Here is a 25,471-nt window from a genome sequence, read left to right as displayed (position 1 = left end):
TGATGATTATAGCAGGTATTCATTTTGCTACTTGCTAGAGCAAAGACAGAGGTGCTACAACAATTCAAACAGTGGGTACGTTTTCTAGAGAGAAGGTACAGACAACAAGTGTGTCAGTTGCAAACTGACAGAGGTACTGAATTTATGTCAACTAAATTCCAACAATGGTTGGGGCAGTTGGGGATAAGACACAGACGTACAAATCCTTACACAGCAGCAGAGAACGGTGTAGCTGAAAGAAGGAATGGTGTTTTGCAAACAATGAAAGATTCATTATTTCAGGATTCTGGTATGAGCAGGTCATATTGGGGAGAAGCCATATTGACTGCCAATTATATAGTTAACAGGCTGTGGAGTTCCTCCATTAATAATACTCCATATGCCATTCTATATGGGAGAAAGCCATCACTGGCACATTTGAGAATTTTTGGAAGTACTGCATGGGTACATATTCCGAAAGCAATCAGAAGAAAGAGACAGCAAAAGGTAAGAAAGCTCAAGTTTGTGGGCTATGAGCCAGGGTCAAAAGGATATCGCTTTAGCGATGGAAGTAAAAGAATTGTAATTTCAAGGTCTGCTAATTTTGCAGAACAAAATTGGGACAGAATTAATGCAAATTCTGGGTATGTCTCACTTAATGATGGTGATCTATTTAATGACAATAACTCATCTAATGATAAAAAATGATTATTGAAGATGTCAATGTTCAGGGAGGAGAGGCTGAACAAGACATAAAACCAGAAAGAATTGAGACACAGGAGCACTTAATACCACGTAGGTCAGAGCGATGTAACAAAGGAATTCCGCCTGACAGGTATTCTGCCAGCAAGGTAAAGGTTTGCAATGTGTGGTATGAGCCAAGAAGTTATAAAGAAGTGTTGGCATTACCAAAAGCTGAACAAGAAAGATGGAAGGAGGCCATGGATAAAGAGATGAAATCCATGGGAGACTATGAAGTATTTAAATCAGTGATTTTGCCACAGGGAACCAAAGCTGTGGGTTGTAAATGGGTATATAAGAAAAAGGTATTGCCAAATAATGATATACAGTATAAGGCCAGGTTAGTGGCACAAGGTTTTTCACAATTAAAGAATGTGCACTATGATGAAGTATTTGCGCTTCCAAGGCTGTTAAGTGTCTGAGCCTCTTCTTCCGCACCCAGCCATAAGACAGATGGCTGCAGGCACATTCCATTCCCACCCCAAGAAATACACTTCAAAGAGGATTGAGCAAGGAACAAAGCAAAGGAAATACACTGTAGCAACCCCAAGCTCCCCCTCCCCACAGAGAAATGGCAGAACTCGAAAAGAACAGGAATCCCCATGCCCATAGATAGACACAGTTCTGACATGCTGCCCCCCCTTAAAAAAATGAGAGATCCACCTGGAGAGAAATAAAAATAATAACAGGGAGAGAAAATATATATGGTTTAGTCAGGTTTATCAGGATAATGAGCGTGAAATTTTTTAACAACCTGGGAGCCCTGATGTGTTGTTTATGAACCCACTCATTCTGGGAAAATGAGAGATCTTTTCAAGCTATCGAGTATTGTGTTGATTCATGATGCTTCTAGAATCTAGGATCTCCTTGACTTCAAAATGCTGTTCACCGTCCAACATAATAGGTGGAGGAGGAAGAACCATGGCTGGCCTTAAAGATGAGCTTAGTTCACGCTTTAATAGATGTTAGAGAATTTTAATTTCTCTATTGGTGAAAAAATAAATCAGAAGCTCTCACAGTTGACTGCATTTAGCTGATTCAAAATAACTTCTTTATATTCATATAAAAATATTTACAATACCATACATTCTTCTTTACAGCAACATAGCACAAATGAAGACTTCTTACAGAGAGATACAGAGTCAAAACTGAGACTGGAAATCCAGCTCCTAACTCAATCCCTTTTTGCACAGACTCAGTAGCACTTTCTTCACATTGGCTGATTGAGTTACACATGACTCTTCCTGCTCATGAATATTCCAACACTCCTCCCTTCATGATAGGAAGAGACATCAGACCTATTGACTTAACATATTCTCCATAGTGAACACTACCCAATGGTTTAGTCATCATGTCTGCCAAATTATCCTCAGAAGAACAAGGATGTAAACTAATCAATTTTCCTTTTACAGCTTCCCTGATATTACAATACTTAATGTCTACATGTTTACTTCTGTTCTTCACCCTGTCACCAGTTGCCATTTTTATACAGGCAGCATTGTCTTTACAGATTCTTTTACATTAATATTGAAATCTTGCAACAACTGTATATACCATGTTACTTCAGAACACAATTCAGATAAAGCAATGAACTCTGCTTCCGCTGTTGAAATAGCAACAGTTGTTTGTTTTCTGGACTTCCATCCAATCAGAGTCCCTCCAAACAATATTATAATCCCAGAATTTGATTTCCTTGTGTTTATGTCATTTGCATAGTCACTATCAACATAACACTTTAATTTCAATTCCTCAGTAATCTGTATTTGAAGACCCAAATTTATAATTTCCTTTAAATATCTGAGAACCCTTTTTACACCCATCCAATGTAACTTTGTAGGTGCAGCAGTAAAACGACTCAAAATGCTTACTGCACAAGCTATGTCTGGTCTGGACCACTGTGATAGATATAACAAACTCCTTATGGAGAAAAATGTTCATATATTTGTAATTTCAAACTAAAATTACTAAGACTTGTTACAGATAATTATCTGGAATTTTGGTTGAAAGTCGTTTGGTCATAAGTTGAATTAAGTGACTGGACTTGGATTAATTATTGTATTTATGATAGTCCTTAACTGAATCACTGTAGTTGTTAAACAAATCATATGATTGGTCGTAAATTCAAATCCAGCTTATGCAATAGGCATTTTTGCCATGACTGTAGGATACTGCAGCTAGTTGTCATGTGAGCCAATAATTTTGAGGACTGTTCATAAAACTAAGTCTATCATAACCTAGAACAATCACTAATCAATTGGTTGTAAGTCAAGGACAACCTGTAATTCTGATTAATTTAACAACTTACTATCACATTTTAACCCCAATGTTATAATGTCTCTATATTAACCTATATTTTTAACAATATACTTTGAACCTGAAAATGTTTTATAAAATCATATGATTTATTGAAACTTGTTTTATAAAACAAAGATACTTTTAACAGCTTCCTTTTTTCCTCACCAGCATCTGTATAGCTTAATTACCCACTCTAAAATTATTATTCTCATTCTTTACACTTTAATTGTTTTGACAAAATGTATATAAATATACCATTTCTAACTTTTCGTCAATGTCACTTTCTTCACTCTTTAGCTCCTCTTCTGTTCCTTCATCACTATCATCATCAGAAGAACTACTTATAGCTGTTTAAAAAAAAAAATGAATTACCTTTGACATTTAATACATTTTTCACAGTGATATTTGACAAACAAAAGTTAAATTTCAAAATCAAGACAGCATATTAACTAGAGGTTCTAACTGAATTACACAATTTAAACAAACCACAAAAATGTTTAGGCTATTTAATTCAAAATAAATAATAGGAATTGGAAGTCTAAGTCTTCCAAGATGTAGAATATTACGGAATTAGAATTGGTTTCATGGGAGTATAATATTGGGCATCACTTTACTGTGATTTTGAAGCATTTTTAATGACTGAAGCATTAGATAGGTATGACAAAATACTTACATCTTGTAAAATTATTTGAGATTCTTTTGAGCTTGTGGAGCAGGCAGGAAGCAGGTGGGTTCTTCTAGAGCATGAACTCTGCTTTCTGCAAGCTGGATCAATGAATTGTGTGGATGAACAATATGTGGTTAACTTGGGAGATGGTAAAAATTTAAGAAAGGGATAGTGCCATCGGTCTTGACAAAAATGATTACATAATCATTTCTAAACAGATCATCTCTTGATCCAACCATGCAATATCCTGGTCAATGTCCAATCTTTTCAATATGGTTTAAGACTTGATCTGGAAGAGAAACAACACTGGGCACCCTTGTGAATAATGGTCTGTATCTGGAGGAACTGCATTCCTTCTGGTTTCACTGGCATTTGATACTATTGATTATGCTATCCTATTAGAAAGCCTATAGCATTTAAGCACTGCAAACACTGTTTTCTCTTGATTCCACTCCTTCTTTAACAGGTAGCTTTAGTTACTATGGATGAGGAAAGTAGTTGTTCCAACATGAAATAGAATAGAATAGAATAGAATAGAATAGAATAGAATAGAATAGAATAGAATAGAAGCTGGAAAGGACCTTGGAGGCCTTCTAGTCCAGCCTCCTGCTCAAGCAGGAGAACCTATACCATCTCAGACAAGTGACTGTCTAGCCTCTTTTTAAAAATCTCCAGTGATGGAGCACCCATGATTTCTGGGGGCAAGCTATTCCACTGTTTTATTGTTCTCATTGTCAGGAAGTTTCTCCTTAATTCCAAGTTGCTTCTCTCTTTGATCAGTTTCCAACCATTGTTTCTTGTCCTGCCCTCAGATGCTCCGGTGAATAATGTGACCCCCTCTTCTTGTGGCAGCCCCTCAAATACTGGAATACTGCTATCACGTCTCCCCTATTTCTTCTTTTCTTTAGACTAGCCAAACCCAAGTCTTGCAGCTGTCTTCGTATGTTTTAGTCTCCAGGCCTTTGATCATCTTAGTGGCTCTTCTCTGAATTTTTCCAAACTCTCAATATCTTTTTTGTGATATGGTGATCAAAACTGGCTGCAGTATTCCAGGTGTGGTCTTCCTAGGGTTTTATAAATGATATTAATACCTTGCGTGAACTTGATTCTATGCCTCCGTTTATACAACCCAGGATTGTATTAGCTTTTTTGGCTGCTGCTGCACACTGCTGGCTCATGGTTAAGTGATTGTCCATTAGGACTCCAAAGTTCCTCTCACAGTTTTAAGGCAGGTCTCACCCAATCTGTACTTGTTCCTTTGATTTTTCCTGCCTAAATATAAAACTTTGTTTTTCTCCACATTAAAACTCATTTTGTTGGATAGGGCCCATTGTTCAAGTTTGTCAAGATCTTTTTGAATCCTGAGATTGTCTTCTGAGGTGTTGGCTACTCCTGCCAGTTTGGTGTCATCTGCAAATTTGATGAGTTCCCCTTCAATTCCCTCAGCTAAGTCATTGATGAAGATATTGAAGAGTACTGGACCTAAGACGGAACCTTGTGGTACCCCACTGCTTACTTCTCTCCATGTGGATATAGTGCTGTTGAGGACTACTCGTTGAGTACAGTTTGCCAGCCAGCTACAGATCCATCTGATGGTGATGTTGTCTATTCTACCTTTTTCTAGCTTACCAAAGACTTACCATGAATAGGAACCCACTACAGAAGAAATCCGTTAGTTTGGGACAAGTTATCATCAGTATGTTAATATAAGGGCAATTCAGAAATAAATCCCCGTTTGAGCATGTGTGAGAAATAGGTGGGGATAGCAGCACCTGTCCTATGTCACCATGTACAGTAGTTCAATAGGAGAGTGGAAGAAGGTTGTGTTGCAGTTGACTCGTCTGCCAGATCAATTGAAAATGAACCCTGCCATAGAAAATCCTACCAAATGTGAAGATGCCAAAGGAGTACTGCTAGTGAAGTTCATGGAGCATAGTTTGACCATCAAATGTTATGAAAACTCAGACAAGCCATCCATAATAAGCGTTGGGGCATGCTGACTTCTGGTGTGGTGTTGGTTCACGATAATGCTTATCCGCACACCACTAGACACATCCAAGAACTTTTGAAGCAGTTTCTGAAGGACTTTTTTGATAACCCTCCTACCCCCTTAGCCCAGATTTGGGCCCAAGCAACTACTACTAAGGAATTTCAAACCTTGTAAGACATTATGACAAGTGCCCCAATTTGAATGGCAATTATGTCGAACAGTAATGTAATGTTGTAGTTTTCTTTTTTACAAAAATATGTTTTATTGATTTTTAACATACACCTTAATATTTGGTAAAGAGCATGTTGTCTGGGTTAGTGTCAATAACAATTAATTTCAGTAACAATTAATTTCTATAATTCTATATAGTCCATATAATAACTTTACTTGATTTTCTTTTCTTCCAATAATATTCTCTTTTGCCAACCTTAAATTAATTGTTGTTAGTTGCGAAGTCGTGTCAGACCCATCGCGACCCCATGGACAACGTTCCTCCAGGTCTTCCTGTCCTCTACCATCTTCTGGAGTCCATTTAAGCCAGACATGTCAAACACAAGGCCCGGGGACAGATGCGGCCCGCAAAGTGGTTTCATGTGGTCCGCGAAGCCATCCTGGAAACAGGGAACAGCCCCCGCTGCCTTGGCCCTGGCCCAGGCCGACCGGGAGCCAATGTACAATTGTGTGGTGGCCATCTATGCTGAAACGCATTCAGTCTTAGCTCCACAAGGCCATCTGGAAACAGCAAAAACCAGCCCCTGCCGCGTCAGCCCAGCCCCTTAGGTGCTTGCTGGGGAGGTGTCACCCTTTGTGAGGAATGAAGAAATGCACCATCGCCTGGAAGTGGCCAGGAATTGCCTACTTCATATATCCAGCTTGATGGGCTCTGGGGGAGGGGTTTCGGCAGCCAGAGGGGCGCTCTCCTCACAGTGCTGAGAGTCTGAGCTGGGCAGCGCAAATCCAAAAAGAAGTGCGAGGCTACCCAGCTCCCAGCCTGCCCTGTTTCGGCAGGCAGCGGGGAGCTCTCCTCATAGCGCCAAGAACTGAGCCGGGTGGCACGAATCTGATGAGAAGTGTAATGCTGCCTAGTCCCCAGCCTGCCCAGTTTCAGCAGGCAAAAGGTGCAAAGCTGGTGAGCTTTGTACCGCCTGGCTCAACCTCTCAGCGCTGTGAGGAGAGCGCCCGGCTGCCTACTGAGACTGGGCAGGCTGAGGGCTGGGTCACATTGCACAGGTAATGTTGATTCTCATGCTGCTCATGGCACCCCCTCCCCCAGAGCCCACCAAGCCAGATATGTGAAGTAGGTGAGGGCCATTTGCTGGTCACTTCCAGGCAATGGTGCATTTCTTCATTCCTCATGAAGGGTAACACCTCCCCAGCTGCATTTCTTGCCTGTTTTTCTCCCTCCCTCATCTTAAATATTTTCCCACCACTCTGTACTTAGGAAGGAAGGAAAGAAGGAGAGGGAGGGTCTGAGGGAAGTCTTGCCCTGCTGCCCTTTCACCATCCCCTTGCCCCCTCCTCCTGGTCTATCCTGGGCGTCTCCCATCCTATTGCTAAGGAAGCTTTGGATACAAAGCCGGGTCTCCTCCCATGGAGAGGAAATGGGCCTCCCTCTGGCTTTGCCGTCGTACCCATTATGAGCAACCTGGCTAAGGAGAGCAAGCACAGCAGCAGCAGCCTCAAGAAGGAGGTAAGTGCAGCTGAGTGCCCCCTTGGGGAAGTGGGGCTGGGCTTGGTGCTGTGGGTGCTGAAGGGCCAGGCTGGGCATTTGACCTCTGCTGCCCAGGGCTCTGGGCAGCCCGCACCACCACCATCCAGTCCCCCCCACATGGCCTGAGAGGAACAGTGAGGCTCTTCCAGTGGACCATGCCTTGGCACTTGACCTGGTCCCATCCCCTTCTGCAGAGATCCTTAGATCTATCCAACTCCTGCCCAGGCCCCCACAGGCACCCTTGACACAAACGATGTAGAGCTGGCCATGCCCACCCAGTAGGCCGTAACCATTCCATCCACACCCACCCAGTAGGCCGCACCCACCCTGGCCACACCCACCCAGCCCCCCCGAGGGCAACCGCAATGCTGATGAGGCCCTCAATGAAATTGAGTTTGACACCCCTGATTTAAGCTCACGCCTACTTCTTCAGTGACTCTATCCAGCGACCTCATTCTCTGTCGTCCCCTTCTTCTATTGCCCTCAATCTTTCCCAGCATTAATTAATACAGTTTTTATTTAAATAAATGACAATTAAATATAGACATTTTTCTCATGTTTCTGCAAATAAAACCACATCAATATAAAGCTTTTTTTCACCGATCATCTTGATTGCCTCGTCATAAATCCTGTTTACAAAATTCTTATTTAAATTTGTTTTCCCCATAATATTCAAAGCATTCTTACTGGTTAAGATTTTCTCAAAATTAGTTAAACTTAAGTATTTAAGTCTTTTTTCTCATACAAGCCATTTTTTTTACATTTCTCATATCTTAAAGAAAAATAAGAAAAGAAAAAGCAGAAGACAAAACAGAGAAAACATTTCTTTTATATAAACATCCCAACATTTTTATATTTCTCATGTCAAAAAACCAAACACAAAAGAAAGAAGAAAGGAGACATACTATGTTACTTGAGGGGTTCATCCCTCTTAATCTAAGTACCCAGAAGTCTAATGTTGTAGTTTTCTAATGTGTATAATAAAGGTTCTATATCTGGAGTGTCTGTCATTGATAACCAAACGGAGATTTATTTCCAAATTGCCCTCGTATATTGCCATCCGGGGCCAAGCTAGAATATTATGAAAATCCTGACCTGATGTCTGGAAAGTCCAAAGCAAGTTCTGCAAGACAGAATTCTGTCTATTGTTAAGAAATCTAACTTTATTTTGGCTTTGATTTGAGCTTCTGGTGAATATAGTAATCCCCACTTTAAAAAGTAGGTAACTTGGGGTTCTTCTGGATTACAGCTCCAATCAAAGCAACAGATGGAAGACATGGCCAGGGGTTTTTTTGGCTGCTTAATGCAGAGGACATAGGCAATGGCTTTGAAAAACAAAGAGTCACTACCTAAGCTATGACCAGGAAAGTGGGATGCCATGTTATCTGTGAGCCCACCTCCTCCCTCAGGATAGGTACCCTCTATCAAATGATGTCAATTTATAATTATATGTAGGAATGATCTTGGAAGACAGGAGCAAGAGACATAAAATGGATAATTGGCATGTAAAATAGCAATAGCACTTAAATTTATTTACTGCTCCATAGTGCTTAACAGTGCTTAACTGCTCTGAGCAGTTTACAAATGTCAGCATATTGCTCCCAACAATCTGAAGTCCTCATTTTATTGACCTCAGAAGGATGAAAGGCTGAATCTATCTTGAGCCGATCAGGATCCTGGCTGTGGGTAGAGTTTGTCTGCAATACTGCATATTGTGCCACCAGAGCTCAGTCCACAGAAGGAGAAGGGGAATGAATGGGAAGTATTTCATAAGGGAACCTTCCTAGTTTTCCAGAGAATAAAAGGAAAGATGGGGTTCCTGTTTTTTTAGTTTTTACATATAGTGGTGTGATGATTGTTAGCTACTTAGACTATATTGTACAAGATGGTCAGCCATATAACTTTTATGAATAAATAAAAAGCTTAAGATCTGGCTATTCTACTGAGCCCTTGTGGTCTAATCACTTGTGAGCTATCTTTTAAATTGTTAATTATTGTTTGTTTTGTTACATGTATCCCCTTGTTTCTGTAAACTAACTTAATTGGTAGTAGGATATATAGATAAAGAACAAAAAATAATAAACCTAACTTATCCATCTGCTATAATTTGTTGACGAAAGCCTACTTTTTTCTGGATATTTTAGTGCTTTGACTCTTTTCCTGAAATAGAATAGAATAGAGCTGGAAGGGACCTTGGAGGTCTTCTAGTCCAGCCCCCTACTCAAGCAGGAGAACCTATACCATCTCAGACAGGTCATTGCTAGTATCTTCTTAAAAATTTCCAGTGACGAAGCGCCCATGATTTCTGGGGGTAAGCTGTTCCACTGGTTGATTGTCCTCACTGTCAGGAAGTTTCTCCTTAATTCCAGGTTGCTTCTTTCCTTCACCAGTTTCCAACCTTGTTTCTTGTCCTTCCCTCTGGTGCTCTAGTGAACAACCTGACCCCCTCTGCCTTGTGGAAGCCCCTCATACACTGGAATACTGCTATCATGTCTCCCCTATTTCTTCTTTTTTTTAGACTACTAGCCAAATCCAAGTCCTGCAGCCGTTCTTCGTATGATTGTCCTTTTGGTTTTTCCTGCCTAAGTGTAAGACTTTGCTTTTCTCCAAAGGTCATTTTGTTGGATAGGGCCCATTGTTCGAGTTTGTCTAGATCTTTTTGGATCCTGAGTTTGTCTTCTGGGATGTTGACTGCTCCTGACAGTTTAGTGTCACCTGCAAATTTGATGAGTTCCCCTTCAATTCCCTCATCTAAGTCATTTATAAAGATATTGAAGAGTACTGGGCCTAAGACGGAATTTGTGGTACCCCAATGCTAACTTCTCTCCATGTGGATGTAGTGCCATTGAGGACTACTAGTTGAGTACGGTTTGTCAGCCAGCTATAGATCCATCTGGTGGTGATGTTGTCTATTCTACCTTTTTCTAACTTACCAAGGAGTAGGTTGGTCTATTTTATCAAATGCCTTACTGAAATCTAAGTATACTACGCCCATTGCATTTTGCTGGTCTACTAGTTTAGTCACTTTATCGAAGAATGAGATAAGATTGGTTTGGCATGATCTGTTTTTAACAAACTTGTGCTGGCTGCTAGTTATGATTTGTTTGCTTCTAGTTGTTCACAGATCTTTTTTTGATTATCTTTTCTAGGATATTCCCAGGTATTGATGTTAAACTGATTGGTCTATAGTTTCCTGGGTCCGTTTTTTCCCCCTTCTGTTGAAGATAGGAACCACATCTGTCCTTTTCCAATCCTCAGTGCTCTAGGATTTATGAAAGATGTGGGGCAACAGTTCTGAGATAACATCTGCCAGCTCTTTCAGAACTCTGGGGTGTAATCTGTCGGGTCCTGGTGATTTATACTTGTCAAGGTCAGATAGTAGTTCTCTTACCATTTTCTTGCTTATTTTAATTTTTGTTTCTAGTATGTCGTTTGCAGTGGGGGAGGTTGGTATGTTGGGCTATAGTTTCTTTTTGTGTGAAGACTGACACAAAGTATGAGGTAAGCAGCTCTGCTTTCTCCCTGTTGCCTGTAATTTCCTTGCCATCTTCACTCTTTAGTGGGCCTACAGTTTCCTTGACTTTTTTCTTGTTGTTAATATGTTGGAAGAAACTTTTTTTATTGTCCTTGATTTCTGTTGCAAATCTTTGTTCGTTCTGAGCCTTTGCTTTCCTGACTTCTTCTTTGCATATTCTGGCTGTCTGCTGATAATCGGCCTTGGTTATGTGCCCCTCTTTCCATTTTTTGTATTTGTCCTTATTGTCTTTCAATTTGTTAGAGAGATCTTTGTGCAGCCATGCTGGTTTCTTCTTGGATTTGTTTTTCTTTCTCAGTGGTATTGTGCTGGTCTGGGCTTTTTGTGATCGCATTTTTCAGGGTTTCCCACATTTCTTGGGTTGTTTTCCTCTTTAGGATTTTCATCCATGGGATCTTTCCTAGGTTTCTCTGAATTTGTTAAAGTCGGCTCTTTTGAAGTTTAAGACATTGTTGGATTGTTTTCTATTGCTAGTGTTTGCATTATATTAAATTCCAGTATGACATGATCACTTTCACCCAAGGTTCCGGCAATTTCAATTCCCTCTATACATTCACTTTCAAAACCTGAACTCAGAAGCCTTGTGAAACTTCTGTAGTTCAATAATATATAAAATAACTGACCTAAAAAGAATCCCCGAATGTATATTTAGTATGTTTTTTTAGTATTTTTAATGTACTGGTTAAATTCAATTATCCAAGTAGATATTAAAAAGGGAGAAAAAAATCCATGGTCTACATTCAATATATCTGTTTATATTTGTCTTTTTTATAGTACAACTGCCTTAATCAACTTTTCTTTTAAGTTGCAAGTGTCTGTGGAAGAGAACTTAAATTATTTCCCTGTTTATTAACTATAGTGATATTTAATTATTACATACAATTTTTAATTAGATAGCACAAGTATCCCCTATATGCCAACTTACAGTTTTCACTACTCCTTTCATTCTCTTCAATAGGAAGGAGCTTCAATACAGAATCAACACCTGGCAATCTGCAACGCCCTTTCTTTCCTTTTCTTCTCCTAAAGAAAATTGAAGATAGGCTACTATTTAGCTAACATGATTTTTCACCTACTTTAAAGCAGTAAAAGTAAAAATTAGCATTTCAAAAATGGGGCATATTTGTGTTTCTTTCTCTGACATAAAAAACATAGATTTCAAATATATAGGGGTCAATTCATACACAATACATATTACAGTAAGATATCTTCTTTTTCCCAGTCTATAGTTTACCATTGACCAGAGGTTAGTTTACTTTTGTCTAATAATCTCTATCATCCTATCTAAGCCAAAATAAAACCATTATTTTAAGAATTAGTAAACTAAAAATAAACCAGCAGGATACAGAGATCAAGTAATTCCTTCTTGTATAAGAACAGCAAAAAAGGAAAACCTGTCTTGTTTTTCTACCTGCTACTAATAAGCATTCTCCCCATTTTATAAAACTCGTAATCAGAAATAATAATAATAATAATAATAATAATAATAATAATAATAATAATAAGAGTAGTAGTAGTAGTAGTAGTAATAATGATAAAATTGGAAGGGAACTTGGAGGTCATCTAGTCCAACCCCCTGCTCAGGCAGGAAACCCTATACCATTTCAGACAAATGGCTGTCCAGTTTCTTCTTAAAAACTTCCAGTGTTGGCGCATTCACCGCTTCTGGAGGCAGGTTGTTCCATTGGTTAATTGTTCTAACTGTCAGGAAGTTTCTCCTTAGTTCTAAGTTGCTTCTCTCCTTGATTAGTTTCCACCCGTTGCTTCTTGTCCTGCCTTCAGGCGCTTTGGAGAATAGCTTGACTCCCTCTTCTTTGGGGCAGCCCCTGAGATATTGGAAGACTGCTATCATGTCCCCCCTTGTCCTTCTCTTCCTTAAACTAGACATACCCAATTCTAGCAACCGTTCCTTATATGTTTTAGCCTCCAGTCCCCTAATCATCTTTGTTGCTCTTCTCTGTATTCTTTCTAGAGTCTCAACATCTTTTTTACATCGTGGTGACCAAAACTGGATGCAGTATTCCAAGTGTGGCCTTACCAAAGCATTGTAAAGTGGTATTAACACTTCACGTGATCTTGATTCTATCCCTCTGTTAATGCAGCCTAGCACTGTGTTGGCTTTTTTGGCAGCTGCAGCACACTGCTGGCTCATATTTAAATGATTGTCCACTAGGACTCCGAGATCCCTCTCACAGTTACTACTATTAAGCAAGGTACCCCCTGTACTATACCTGTACATTTGGTTGTTCTTGCCTAAATGTAGAACCTTACTTTTTTCACCACTGAATTTCATTTTGTTAGATAGCGCCCAGTGTTCAAGTCTGTCCAGATCCTCCTGTATCCTAAGTCTGTCTTCTGGAGTGTTGGCTATTCCTGCCAGTTTGGTGTTGTCTGCAAATTTGATGAGTTCCCCATCTATCCCCTTGTCCAAATCGTTGATGAAGATGTTGAAGAGCACTGGGCCCAGAACAGAGCCCTGGGGCACCCCACTACACACTTCCTTCCATGTAGATGCGGTTCCATTGAGGACCACATGCTGAGTACTGCCGGTCAGCCAGCTACGGATCCATCTGGTGGTGACGCTGTCTAACCCGCATTTTTCTATCTTCTCAAGTAGTAAGTTCTGGTCTACTTTGTCAAATGCCTTACTGAAGTCCAAGTAAATTATATCCACAGCATTCCTCTGGTATAATGTCATTATAACAGCAACATGTGACTTTATAAGGGCATCAAATATTTTAGAATAAAAATATTGTGTTTAAAAAAACTAGGAAAAATCATCTGCACATATAGATAGCTACCCCAAATATCCAGGATTAAAAATTAAAAACATTACAGCTGATACTGAAATTAAGTCATTTGAAAATGACTTAATCTATTTCAAAAAATCTGTTAACCATATTTGATCCTTACATGCGAGCCACAGCTTTTCTTGCCAATTTGCGCTGTAATCTGCGATTTTCATCAGTGTCACGAAGTACATGATGTTCAGCTGCCCATCTGTCCCAACTAAGTAGTTTAAAAAAAAAAATAAGAATAAAATAATTATTTTATTATAGAGGATTTCTATCAAACTGATTGAATTATAAAATAAGCAGCAAATGAATTTGAACATTACTGTGCATATATCTCCTAAGCTCCCAACTAATCTGAAGTGGCACTCTATACTGAGCAGGTAAGATACATTATGTATTCCATTAATATAGGTAGTCCTTGATTATTATCATTTGAACACTGATGTCACTATACAAATGGCACAAACCACCTGGGGATTTTGTAACATTAAGATAAAATTAACAGAATTGCCTCATTCCAGTTATGTAAGGCCACCATTTTAGAGGGGGATGCTGAGATGGAAATTTGATTTGCGTATAAAATCTGCTGAATCAAGATTTCATATGACTTAAAATTCAAGTCAGAAACATGCTAGCAACCAGGGTACTATACAGATTACTTTGCAGATTAACTATCAAGGATTTATGATTTAGCAGCACTTTGTACCACCAGAAGCTTCCAAATCATTTTTAAAGTCAATCAGAACATATTAGAATCCAAGCTTCATCTAGAGTAATATGAGTTATATCTGAATTACTAATTCTCTCCTAGTTAGTAATATTCTATGTTTTTATTTAAATATATGCTCACCTTCTATTCCAACCATTAAAATGGATCAGATATTCTGGGACCTTTCTTCCTTTCTCATCTTTTCCAATAACAATATCAACAATCTAAAATCAAACACATGCATGCTTACACAAACATTTTTATAGGCATTGTTATTATTATTATTTACAATTCATTGTCTTATAACATAGGAGTCTAAGCTAAGTAATTAAAAACATAGTCCACTACTTCATTTTAAAAGATTAAATATATTTCAGAGATTAAATGCAATAATTGGATGCAATAACATTTCTCTATTACAAAAAAATTAAACTGCCTGGAATAAACTATCTCAATATGCAACAAATTAAAATAAATAACTGTAATGAGTTTTGATATTTTGGTATTTACTTCCTTTAGAACAGGGTCCCCAACCCCTGGTCCGTGGACAGAACCGGGCCGTGGCATGCCAGCAATCGGTCTGCACAAACAAGCAAAGCCCCATCCAGAGGATGCAGGCAGCACACAAAACGACCCAACCTCGGTCCACAGAAAAACCTCTCTCCTTGGAACCAGTGCCAAGTGCCCCAAAGGTTGAGGACCTCTGCTTTAGAAGTCAATAAGGTATAGGTAATTGAAGTGGGCAAAGGTGTGATAACATCACACAGCCTGCCACAGCAATATATTCATAATGATATCACTACATGATATTTGGATGTTATTGTGATCTGTGTCATATTCTATAGAATGGGTCCAAAAATATTATCAACAGGAAATTATCTGTGAATATAAATTGTCAAAGTTGTTTTTCAGTTATATGTTTATTCTAAATATGTATTATTAATTAGTACTTGTCACTGGTTTTTCAAAATTTGATTTCTTGCCTATTTTAAGAAATTAATTAACTCCTCCTCCCAAAAAAGTAGAAATAATACCAATTTACTTTAAAAACTCACTACCATTTATTTGGAAAACTCTCATGAACAATTAACACATCTATATTATTGGCTAACCATATATAAACTGAATCCTGTTCTGAAATCCGTATTATCCCTACTTCATTTCATTCTCAAGCAAGCCAGATGACAGAAATCCAGTAAGGCAGGGGTCCCCAACCCCTGGCTCACTACCAGGCCGTGGTTTATTCAGAACTGGTCTGCTCAAGCAGTGGGCCAGCATGTTTGCACGCGCAGCTCAACTTGCACGAGCAGCGGGCTAGCATGCATGCACACAGCACAACTTCCACAAGTTGAGCAGTATGCACATGCATGCCAGCCCACTGCTTGTGCAGCCGGGTTCCCCCTCCCAGCCAGGTCACCCAGCCGCAAAGGTTGGAGACCGCTGCAGTAAAGGAAGCATTACTCCTCTTCAAGCTCAGCCTTCAAGATAAAGTAGAAATCAACTGTTTCCTCTTGAAATATTTTGGATGTTTGCTCCCTTATTTATCATCCTACTTTATTATTTGAAACCTTGCAGGCTATATTTGGCCCATATGAAGAGGTTCCTGGAATTCAGGCATTGCACTTTGAATCAAATTCTATACAGAATAAGGGTGGAAGGGATCTTGGAGGTCTTCTATTCCAACCTCCTGTTCAAGCAGGAGACCCTGTACCATTTTTAGATAAATGATTATTCAATCTTTTGAATAATATATCAATCAAGTGATGGAGCACCCACAACTATTGAAAGCAAGCTGTTCCACGGGTTAATCGTTCCAACTGTCAAGAAATCTTTCCTTAGTTCTAGGTTGATTTTCTCCTTGATGAGTTTCTATTCATTGCTTTTTGTACTGCCTTCAGGTGCTTTGGACAATAGATTGAACCCTCTTTTTAATGGCAGCCCTCAAATATTGGAACACTGCTATCATGTCACCTCTAGTCCTTCTTTTCATTAAACTATTGACATACCCAATTTCTGCAAGCATTTTTCATATGTTTTAGCTTCTCTAATCATCTTTGTTGCGCTTCTCTAAACTCTAGTTTCTAGAGTCTCAACATCTTTTTTATATTGTGACCAAAATATATACCAATTTGCAAAATCAAAACTCAATTGCACACTTTAATTTACAGTAGAATACAGGGCACTTCTGCACAAGTAAGCTCTATTACAATGCTCAAATCTTTATCAAATAACTATCACCAGTCAAGTGAACATCTCAATTTTTCAAAAATAGGTATATGTTAAACCATTCCATTTTTAAATTATGCTTATCTATCTATCTATCTATCTATCTATCTATCTATCTATCTATCTATTAAAGCATCAGATCATAAGAATAAAAAATATCTTGTGAAAAGGAATGGTGGGGACTGTAATTAGTGTATTTATCATGAAAGTGAATCTTGCTTTGTTGTAGCCCCTCAAAGACCGTGATTGGTGCATATGATGCACTAAACCATAACTAAAGTGCTGCATTCTATATACACCTAGGACACATATTGTAGAGTTATTTTTGCTTTCCAAGACACTAAGAGTGGAATGGAATGTGGGAGGCCTATAATGTTTACTTCCATTGTCAAATCAGTACTCTCAACAAAAGGCCAACCCCCATTGAGGGAAAAAAGAATTCTAGAAATAAACCACTGGCTAAAGGGTTGGTGTCGTCAAGAAAACTTTGGTTTCCCTGGATCATGGACTGCATTTTCTACGAAAAGGACTCTGGGCAAGGGATGGGCTACACCTCACAAAAACAGGGGAAAATGTACTCAGAAAAAGACTGGCCCAATTTATCAAAAGGGGTTTAAACTAAAATTGAGGGGGAAGTTTGACCAATTTTTAGAATCTCTAGAACACAAAACCAGTCATATAGTGAGGGAAAAAAATATTTGATCCCCTGTTGATTTTATACATTTGGCCACTGACAAAGAATGATCAGTCTATAATTTTAATGGTAGGTTTATTTTAACAGTGAGAGACAGAATAACAATTAAAAAATCCAGAAAAATGCATTTCAAAAAAGATATAAATTGAGTAAAATAAGTATTTGATCCCTTCGCAAAACATGACTGAGTACTTGGTGGCAAAACCCTTGTTGGCAATCACAGAGGTTTTTTGTAGGTGGCCAACAGGTTTGCACACATCTCAGGAAGGATTTTGTCCCACTCCTCTTTGCAGAACTTCTCCAAGTCATTAAAGTTTCGAGGCTAACGTCTGACAGCTCAAACCTTCAGCTGAGATAGGGAGTGATAAGAAAAAAGAAATACTCAAACAACAATCAGGAGATGCAGGAAACATACCCATGGACAGGCATAAAAGTCTTAAATGCTTATATCAAATGCTCAAAACTTGGGGAACAAACAGGATGAACTGGACCAGGGGTGTCAAACTCAATTTAATTGAGGGCTGCATCAGCATTGCGATTGCCCTTGGGGGGCTGGGTGGGTATGGCCAGGGTGGGTGCGGCCTACTGGGTGGGTGTGGATGGAGTGGGTGCAGCCTACTGGGTGGGCATGGCCAGCTCTACATACTTTGCGTCAAGGGTGCCTGTGGGGGCCTGGGCAGGAGTGGGATAGATCTGAGGGTCTGCAGAAGGGGGTGGGACCAGGTCAAGTGCCAAGGCATGGTCCACTGGAAGAGCCTCACTGTTCCTCTCAGGCCATGTGGGGGGGGGGACTGGATGATGGTGCAGGCTGCCCGAAGCCCTGGGCAGCAGAGGTCAAATGCCCAGCCTGGCCTTAGAGCACCTGCAGCACCAACCCCAGCCACATCCCCAAGAAGGCGCTCAGCTGCACTTACCTCCTCCTCAAGGCTGCTGCTGCTGTGCTTGCTCTCCTTAGCCAGGTTGCTCATGATGGCTACGAGGGCAAAGTCAGAAGGAGGCCCATTCCCTCTCCCTGGGAGGAGACCCGGCTTTATATCCAAAGCTTCCTTAGCAATAGGATGGGAGACCCCCAGGATAGACCAGGAGGAGGGGGCAAGGGGATGGTGAAAGGGCAGCAGGACAGGATTAAGGCAGGACTTCCCTCAGACCCTCCCTCTCCTTCTTTCCTTCCTTCCTAAACACAGAGTGGTGGGAAAATATTTGAGATGAGGGAGGGAGAAAAACAGGCAAGAAATGCAGCTGGGGAGGTGTCACCCTTTATTAGGAATGAAGAAATGCACCATTGCCTGGAAGTGACCAGCAAATGGCCCTCACCTAATTCACATATCTGGCTTGGTGGGCTCTGGGGGAGGGGATGCCATGAGCAGCATGAGAATCAACATTACCTGTTCAATGCCTCCCAACCCCCAGCCTGCCCAGTCTCAGCAGGCAGCGGGACGCTCTCCTCACAGCGCGGGGAGGTTGAGCCAGGCGGTACATAGCTCGCCAGCTTTGCACCTTGCTGCCTGCTGAAACTGGGCAGGCTTGGGGCTAGGCAGCATTGCACTTCTCATTAGATTCGTGCCACCCGGCTCAGTTCTTGGCGCTATGAGGAGAGCTCCCCGCTGCCTGCTGAAACCAGGCAGGCTGGGAGCTGGGTGGCCTCGCGTTTCTTTTTGATTCTCGCTGCCCAGCTCAGCCTCTTGGCGCTGTGAGGAGAGCACCCCGCTGCCTGCCGAAACCCTTCCCCTAGAGCCCATCAAGCCGCATATGTGAATTAGGAGATTCCTGGCCACTTCCAGGCGATGGTGCATTTCTTCATTCCTCACAAAGGGTGACACCTCCCCAGCAAGCACCTAGGGGGCTGGGCTGATGCAGCAGGGGCTGGTTCCTTGCTGTTTCCAGACGGCCTTGTGGAGCTAAGACTGAATGCATTTCAGCATAGATGGCCACCACAAAATTGTTCATTGGCTCCTGGCCGGCCTGGGCCAAGGCAATGGAGGCTATTCCCTGTTTCCAAGATGGCTTTGCGGGCCACATGAAACCACTTTGCAGGCTGCATCTGGCCCCCGGGCCTTGTGTTTGACATGTCTGAACTAGAAGCGATAGTACACAAGGGTGAGTATAACATAGTTGGTATTACAAAAATCTGGTGGGACGAAACCCATGACTGGAATGTACTGATGGATGGATACAAATTGTTCAAAAGAAATAGATCTACAAAAAGAGGACGGGGAGTTGCACTATATGTAAGAGAACACTACATATCTACAGAAATGCACATGATCAAATATAAAATCCCTCCAGAATGTATATGGGTTGATATAAAAGGAAAAAAGTGAAATTGCCATAGGTGTATATTACAGGCCCCCCAACCAATCAGAAGAAATAGATGAACTCTTTGCCAACCAGTTATCAAGCGTATATAGGAAGCATACCACGGTAGAAATAGGAGACTTCAACTATCCAGATATCAACTGGGAGAAAAACTCTGCAGCAAATGGGAGATCAAACAGATTCTTAACCAACCTAGACGACAACTTTATCATCCAAAAGGTAGAGGAGGGAACTAGAAGTAAAGCTATACTGGATCTAATTCTAACTAATAAAGAAGTGATAGAGCAGCGGTTCTCAACCTATAGGTCGCGACCCCATTTGGGGTCGATCGACCATTTTTCGGGGGTCGCCAAAGGTGGCGATCCGCCATTTTCTGTGGCGCCGCGCACGCGCGCCGCGCATGGGGGCGCTGCCGCGCACGCGTGCCACGCATGGGGGCGGCGCCATGCACGCGCGTCGCGCATGAGGGTGGCGCCACGCACGCGCATCACGCATGGGGGCGCTGCCGCGCACGCGTGCCACGCATGGGGCGGCACCACGCACGCGCGTCGCGCATGAGGGCAACGCCACGCACGCGCGTCACGCATGGGGGCGGCACCGCGCATGCGCACCGCGCATGCGCAGAATGTTTGTGTGATGGGGGTCGCCGTCACACAAACGTTGAGAAGCACTGTGATAGAGGGAGTTGAAGTTGCTGGAATCTTGGGTGAAAGTGATCACGTCATACTGAAATTTGATATAATGCAAATGCAAACAATAGAAAATAATTGAACCAGGGTCTTAAACTTCAAAAGAGTTGACTTTAACAAACTCAGAGAGAACCTAGGAAAGATTCCATGGACGAAAATTCTAAAGGGAAAAATAACTCAAGTATGGGAAACTCTGAAAAAGGCAATCATAAAAGCCCAGTCCAGCACAATACCACTGAAAAAGAAAAACAAGAAATTTAAGAAGAAAGCAGCATGGTTGCACAAAGGTCTCTCTGACCAACTGAAAGACAAAAAGGACAAGTACAAAAAATGGAAAAAGGGACACATTTAGAATTAGAAAAGAATAGAGCTGGAAGGGACCTTGGAGGTCTTCTAGTCCAACCCCTCGTTGAAGCAGAACATATACATGTGCCGTCCCCCCAGCCCTGCCTCCCCCTGCGGCCCCCTCCACGTCAGCAGCCCCCCTGGAGGAGAGTCACCCCCAGGCACGGCCCGCCTGGAGCAGCACAGCCAAGGACATGGCAGCCGGGCAGTGGGGATGAGACTCCACCCTTGCGCCCCATCACAAACAGATGATGCTATGGAGCACAGGTGGAGGGTGTGGCCACCATGGCGCTGCTGAGCTGCCTGAGTGATCTGCAGCGGGCTGTGGAGGTGGTGGGTGGCCCTGCGGGTGGGTGGGGTGAGGCGGGGGTAGGGCAGTTTTTGGGCACTCGGTCTCTAAAAGGTTCGCCATCACTGACCTATACCATCTCAGACAAGTGACTACATAGTCCAGTGATGGCGAACCTTTTAGAGACTGAGTGCCCAAACTGCAACTCAAAACCCACTTATGCATCGTTGGGTGCCGGGTGGGTGTGTCCCATTGGCTGGGTGTGGCCCATTGGGTGGGCGTGGCTGCAGTGGTAACGGCAGACTAGGTGGGACTAAAAAGTTCAGTCAATTCCAACTTTGCAAGATTTTTTTTTCCCGCGAGAAGTTGAAATTGACTGATTGAACCTTTTTTTTTTTGCACATGGCGGCAGAGGCCTAAAGCGAAAAGATTTTATAAAACCCAGCTGAAGGCCTAGGACTGGGGCAATGGTGCACGTGCCCACAGAGAGGGCTCTGAGTGCCTCCTCTGGCATCTGTGCCATAGGTTCGCCACCACTGGTATAGTCTCTTCTTAAAAATCTCCAGTGATGGAGCGCCCATGATTTTTGAAAGTAAGCCGTTCCACTGGTTAATTGTCACTTTTAGGGAGTTTCTCCTTAATTCCAGGTTGCTTCTCTCTTTCATCAGTTTCAACCATTATTTCTTGTCCTGCACTCTGATGCTTTAGAGAATAATTTGACCCCCTCTTCTTTGTGGCAGCCCCTCAGATACTGGAATACTGCTATCATATCACCACTATTTCTTTTTTTGTGGACATATTATATTTAGATTTCAGTAAGGCATTTGACAACTTCCTGCTTAGTAAGCTAGAAAAAATTGGGATAGACAAAATCACCGCCAGATGGATGTGTACCTGGCTGACAAACCATACTCAGCGAGTAGTCCTCAATGGTACTACATCCACTTGGAGAGAAGTAAGCAGTGGGGTACCACAAGGCTCCATCTTAGGCCCAGTACTCTTCAATATCTTCATAAATGGCTTAGATGAGGGAATTGAAGGGAACTTATCAAATTTGCAGATGACACTAAACTGGCAGGAATAGCCAACACTCCAGAAGACAAGCTCAGCATCCAAAATGATCTTGACAAATTTGAACAATTGGCCCTATCCAACAAATTGAATTTTAATGTGGAGAAAAGTCTTACATTTAGGCAGGAAAAATCAAAGGTATAAGTACAGATTAGACAAGACCTGGCTCAAAAAGAGTAACTGCTAGAGCAGTGTTTCTCAACCTTGACAATTTTAAGGCATGTGGACTTCAACTCCCAGAATTCCTTAAAATTGTCAAGGTTGAGAAACACTGTGCTAGAGGGACCTTGGAGTCCTAGTGGATGATCACTTAACCATGAGCCAGCAATGTGCAGCAGCAGCCAACAAAGCTAATATAATCCTGGCTTGTATAAACAGAGGCATAGAATCAAGATCATACGATGTATTAGTACCACTTTATAAAACCCTAGTAAGACCACACCTGGAATACTGCAGCCAATTTTGGTCACCATACTACAAAAAAGATGTTGAGACTTTGGAAAAAGTTCAGAGAAGAGCAACTAAAATGATCAAAGACTAAAACATATGAAGAATGGCTGAGGACTTGTGTTTGGCTAGTATAAAGAAAAGAAGAAATAGGGGGGACATGATAGCAGTATTCCAGTATTTGAGGGGCTGCCACAAAGAAGAGAGCATCAAACTATTCTCCAAAGCACCAGAGGGCAGGACAAGAAACAATGGTTGGAAACTGACCAGAGAGAAGCAACCTGGAATTAAGGAGAAACTTCCTAACAGTGAGGACAATTAACCAGTGGAACAGCTTGCCTTCAGAAATTGTGGGCACTCCATCACTGGAGGTTTTTAAGAAGAGGCTGTCACTTGTCTGAAATTGTATAGGTTCTCCTGCTTGAGCAGGGGGCTGGACTACAAAACCTCCAAGGTCCCTTCCAGCTCTATTCTATTATATTCTATTCCATAACAACGCCACCGCAAAAGACAATTATTTTGCCCTTGAATTTTATCCCCAAAATCTTATGGAGTGATGGGTGGTCTGTTTGGTGAACCATGATTAAGCAAAAATTTAAGAATATTGTACAAATATAGTCAAGTACAAACCACAATACTCTGAAATGAAATTTCACTTCCTTTTTTTAAAAAAAGTTTGCATAATCAGCAAAAATGGCATTAGTACTGGATAGATTTTAAGCCAGTCCACAAAATAAATATAAAAATAAAAAAATCTATTTTCAATTAATCAGAAGAGATAAAAACCTGACATTCTATGTTTGAAAGCAGTTTTAATATGGTATACACTATTGAGCAAACAGGCATGAAATGTCAGAGGCAGTTCAGCTGTGTGCTTTAAACTGGCCCTATAGCTGGCCTGTACTATAAACAGAAATACCTCATTACCAAGTGTTTGCCTCTGATTAGGAACCGGAAAACGTGTTTATCTCACACTCATCAGAAAATAAAAAATAATCAAATTGTTACCTGCACACAGAGTTTGCCTATTGTAACCAACCATTTACTACTGTTATGCCTGAGGATCACACTAGTTGTAAATGCACATCCTAAAGGAATTTGTGGCGCTTTTGCAACAAATACGATTAGGCGTAGATGGAGAGAGAAAGAAGCTTTCTTTCATTCAGGGCCATCTCTTCCCTTATTCTACGCCGTACGTTTGCATGCAGCGCCCGCTTCAAAATAGAAGTAACCCCAATGTTAATAATTTTAAATCCTACTTTTTTTTTTTTTTAAGGAGAAACGGAAATGGAAGAGAGCTTCCTCTTTCCGAGCTCCTGTCAGAAGCCTCGCAAGTCTCAACAACGACACAAACAACGCCCGGAAGCGCCACAGAGAAGGAGGTGGCTTCAGTTAGGAGGAAGCGGTTGGCGCGTGGGAAAAGAAGGGCCGCACAGTAAGCGGAGAAATCCCACCTTGGCATCATAAAGCACCTTCGCCTTGGTCGGGTCCGGCTCGAAGCAAAGAACTCTCTCGCCTTTGTAGAATTTAAATTTCATTCCCCGCGAGGTCATTTGTTCATCATGGCGAAAGGCAAAGCTAGCCACGCCCCCGAGGGAAAGGGGAGAGGGAGGCGCAGCGCGGGCGGCCCAACTCCTGCTAATACTCTGCGAGGAAGGCGTCCTCGAGACGCAGGCCTGCGCGAGCGAAGAGAAACGGACTGTTTTATCTTCGTGTGCGGCGTTGTGCGTTGAGCGAATTCCTTTGTCCTGAGAATCGGTCGTCCCGAACTGCTTACCTCGGACCATAGGAAGGCCGCTTCTTTCCTCGGAAGCGTGCGTGAAAATACAGTCTTAGTCTAAATCCAAATTTGAAGCTGTGTACGAAGTAGAGATCCCATCTCCCTTGAAATAAAGAGCCAGCACCGTCTACATTTGAGAGAATAACTGCTGCTTGTTCTGCCCTCAGGTACTTTGGAGAATGTCGACCGTCCCCCATTTCTTTATGGCAGCCTCTCAAATATTGGAACACTGCTATCATGTCACCCCAGCCCTTTTCATTAAACTAGTTATACCCAATCCCTAAAGTGTTCTTTGTATCTTTTAGCCTCTAGTACTCCATCTTTGTTGCTCTACTCTGCACCCTTTCCAGAGTTTCAACATCCTTTTTATATTGTGACCAAAACTGTATGCACTGTTCCAAGTGTGGTCTTGCTAAGGAATTATAAAGTGTTAGCATATTGTGATCTTTTTATTTTTTTATTATTATTTTAAAATGTTCATTTCTACATTGAACAGTGTGTTGTCTAGATATACAAGTATTAAAATATAATAATCATCACATTCATAATCTTATTAAAGTACAATTGTTGGAAACGATTAAAACACCAACAAAATTGGATTGGTAAGAAAAGAGTTTATTCTGCAGAAAATAGAAAAAGCAGTTTGCAATGTGCGGTGAATCTCTGGGATAAACTTCAACAGGAATTTCCAAAACAGAGCTCACACTCAAATATTCAAATTCACAGCATTATATACAGTTCTATCGCGGCGCCCCCTCCCTCCCCTTCGATCCCGTTTGAAAGGACTTCAGAGGGCACAATCTTGTCAGAGAGGCCTGACCAGAATACATCACCCCTCTCCCTGATTACATCTGTTTCAAAACTTCCCCTGGCGACCCTTTTGTCTGTTAAGTCCATCGTGAGAAAAGGGGAGAGCGAATACAGAGCCAATAAACAAAGGCAATAAACAAAGCAAATAGAGGAAGCAATAACCCTGCAGTACCCCCCCCCCAAAGATAGAATAGGAATGGGTTCTGACAACCGTTTTATTTTTAAACTTCTGTGTTGCTTACACAATCATATACTAGGAAATAGCAATCAAAATATTAAAAATAGTATTACCCACATTAACATTAGTTATATAACAAAGTATTTACTAATCCATTATAAATCTTGCTCACATAATCCACATATTCTCATATTTCCAACTTTC

At 41.3% G+C, this 25,471-nt stretch overlaps 1 protein-coding gene across 3 annotated transcripts in view; it reads right to left on the bottom strand.

Moving 5' to 3' along the window:
• Positions 1-24,560, bottom strand: part of MSL3 (MSL complex subunit 3) — a 44,114-nt gene extending 19,554 nt beyond the window's left edge. Inside the window, exons 1-5 of one of the 3 annotated variants that reach the window (XM_039364269.1) lie at positions 23,954-24,560; positions 14,564-14,646; positions 13,832-13,927; positions 11,844-11,941; positions 3,271-3,362 (exon numbers count right to left, since the gene is read on the bottom strand). In XM_039364269.1, the coding sequence (XP_039220203.1) occupies positions 3,271-3,362; positions 11,844-11,941; positions 13,832-13,927; positions 14,564-14,646; positions 23,954-24,286 (702 nt within the window). In that variant the 5' untranslated portion in view covers positions 24,287-24,560. The remainder of the gene's footprint in view (positions 1-3,270; positions 3,363-11,843; positions 11,942-13,831; positions 13,928-14,563; positions 14,647-23,953) is intronic. The other 2 variants (XM_039364271.1, XM_039364270.1) reach the window with 2 other exon arrangements.
• Positions 24,561-25,471: the final 911 nt, after the last annotated feature.

The sequence above is a fragment of the Crotalus tigris genome, unplaced genomic scaffold, assembly GCF_016545835.1.
Source record: "Crotalus tigris isolate CLP2741 ecotype Arizona unplaced genomic scaffold, ASM1654583v1 scf7180000019707.1183690, whole genome shotgun sequence".
Classification (NCBI taxonomy): domain Eukaryota; kingdom Metazoa; phylum Chordata; class Lepidosauria; order Squamata; family Viperidae; genus Crotalus; species Crotalus tigris.
This window is presented reverse-complemented; position numbering and strand designations above follow the sequence as displayed.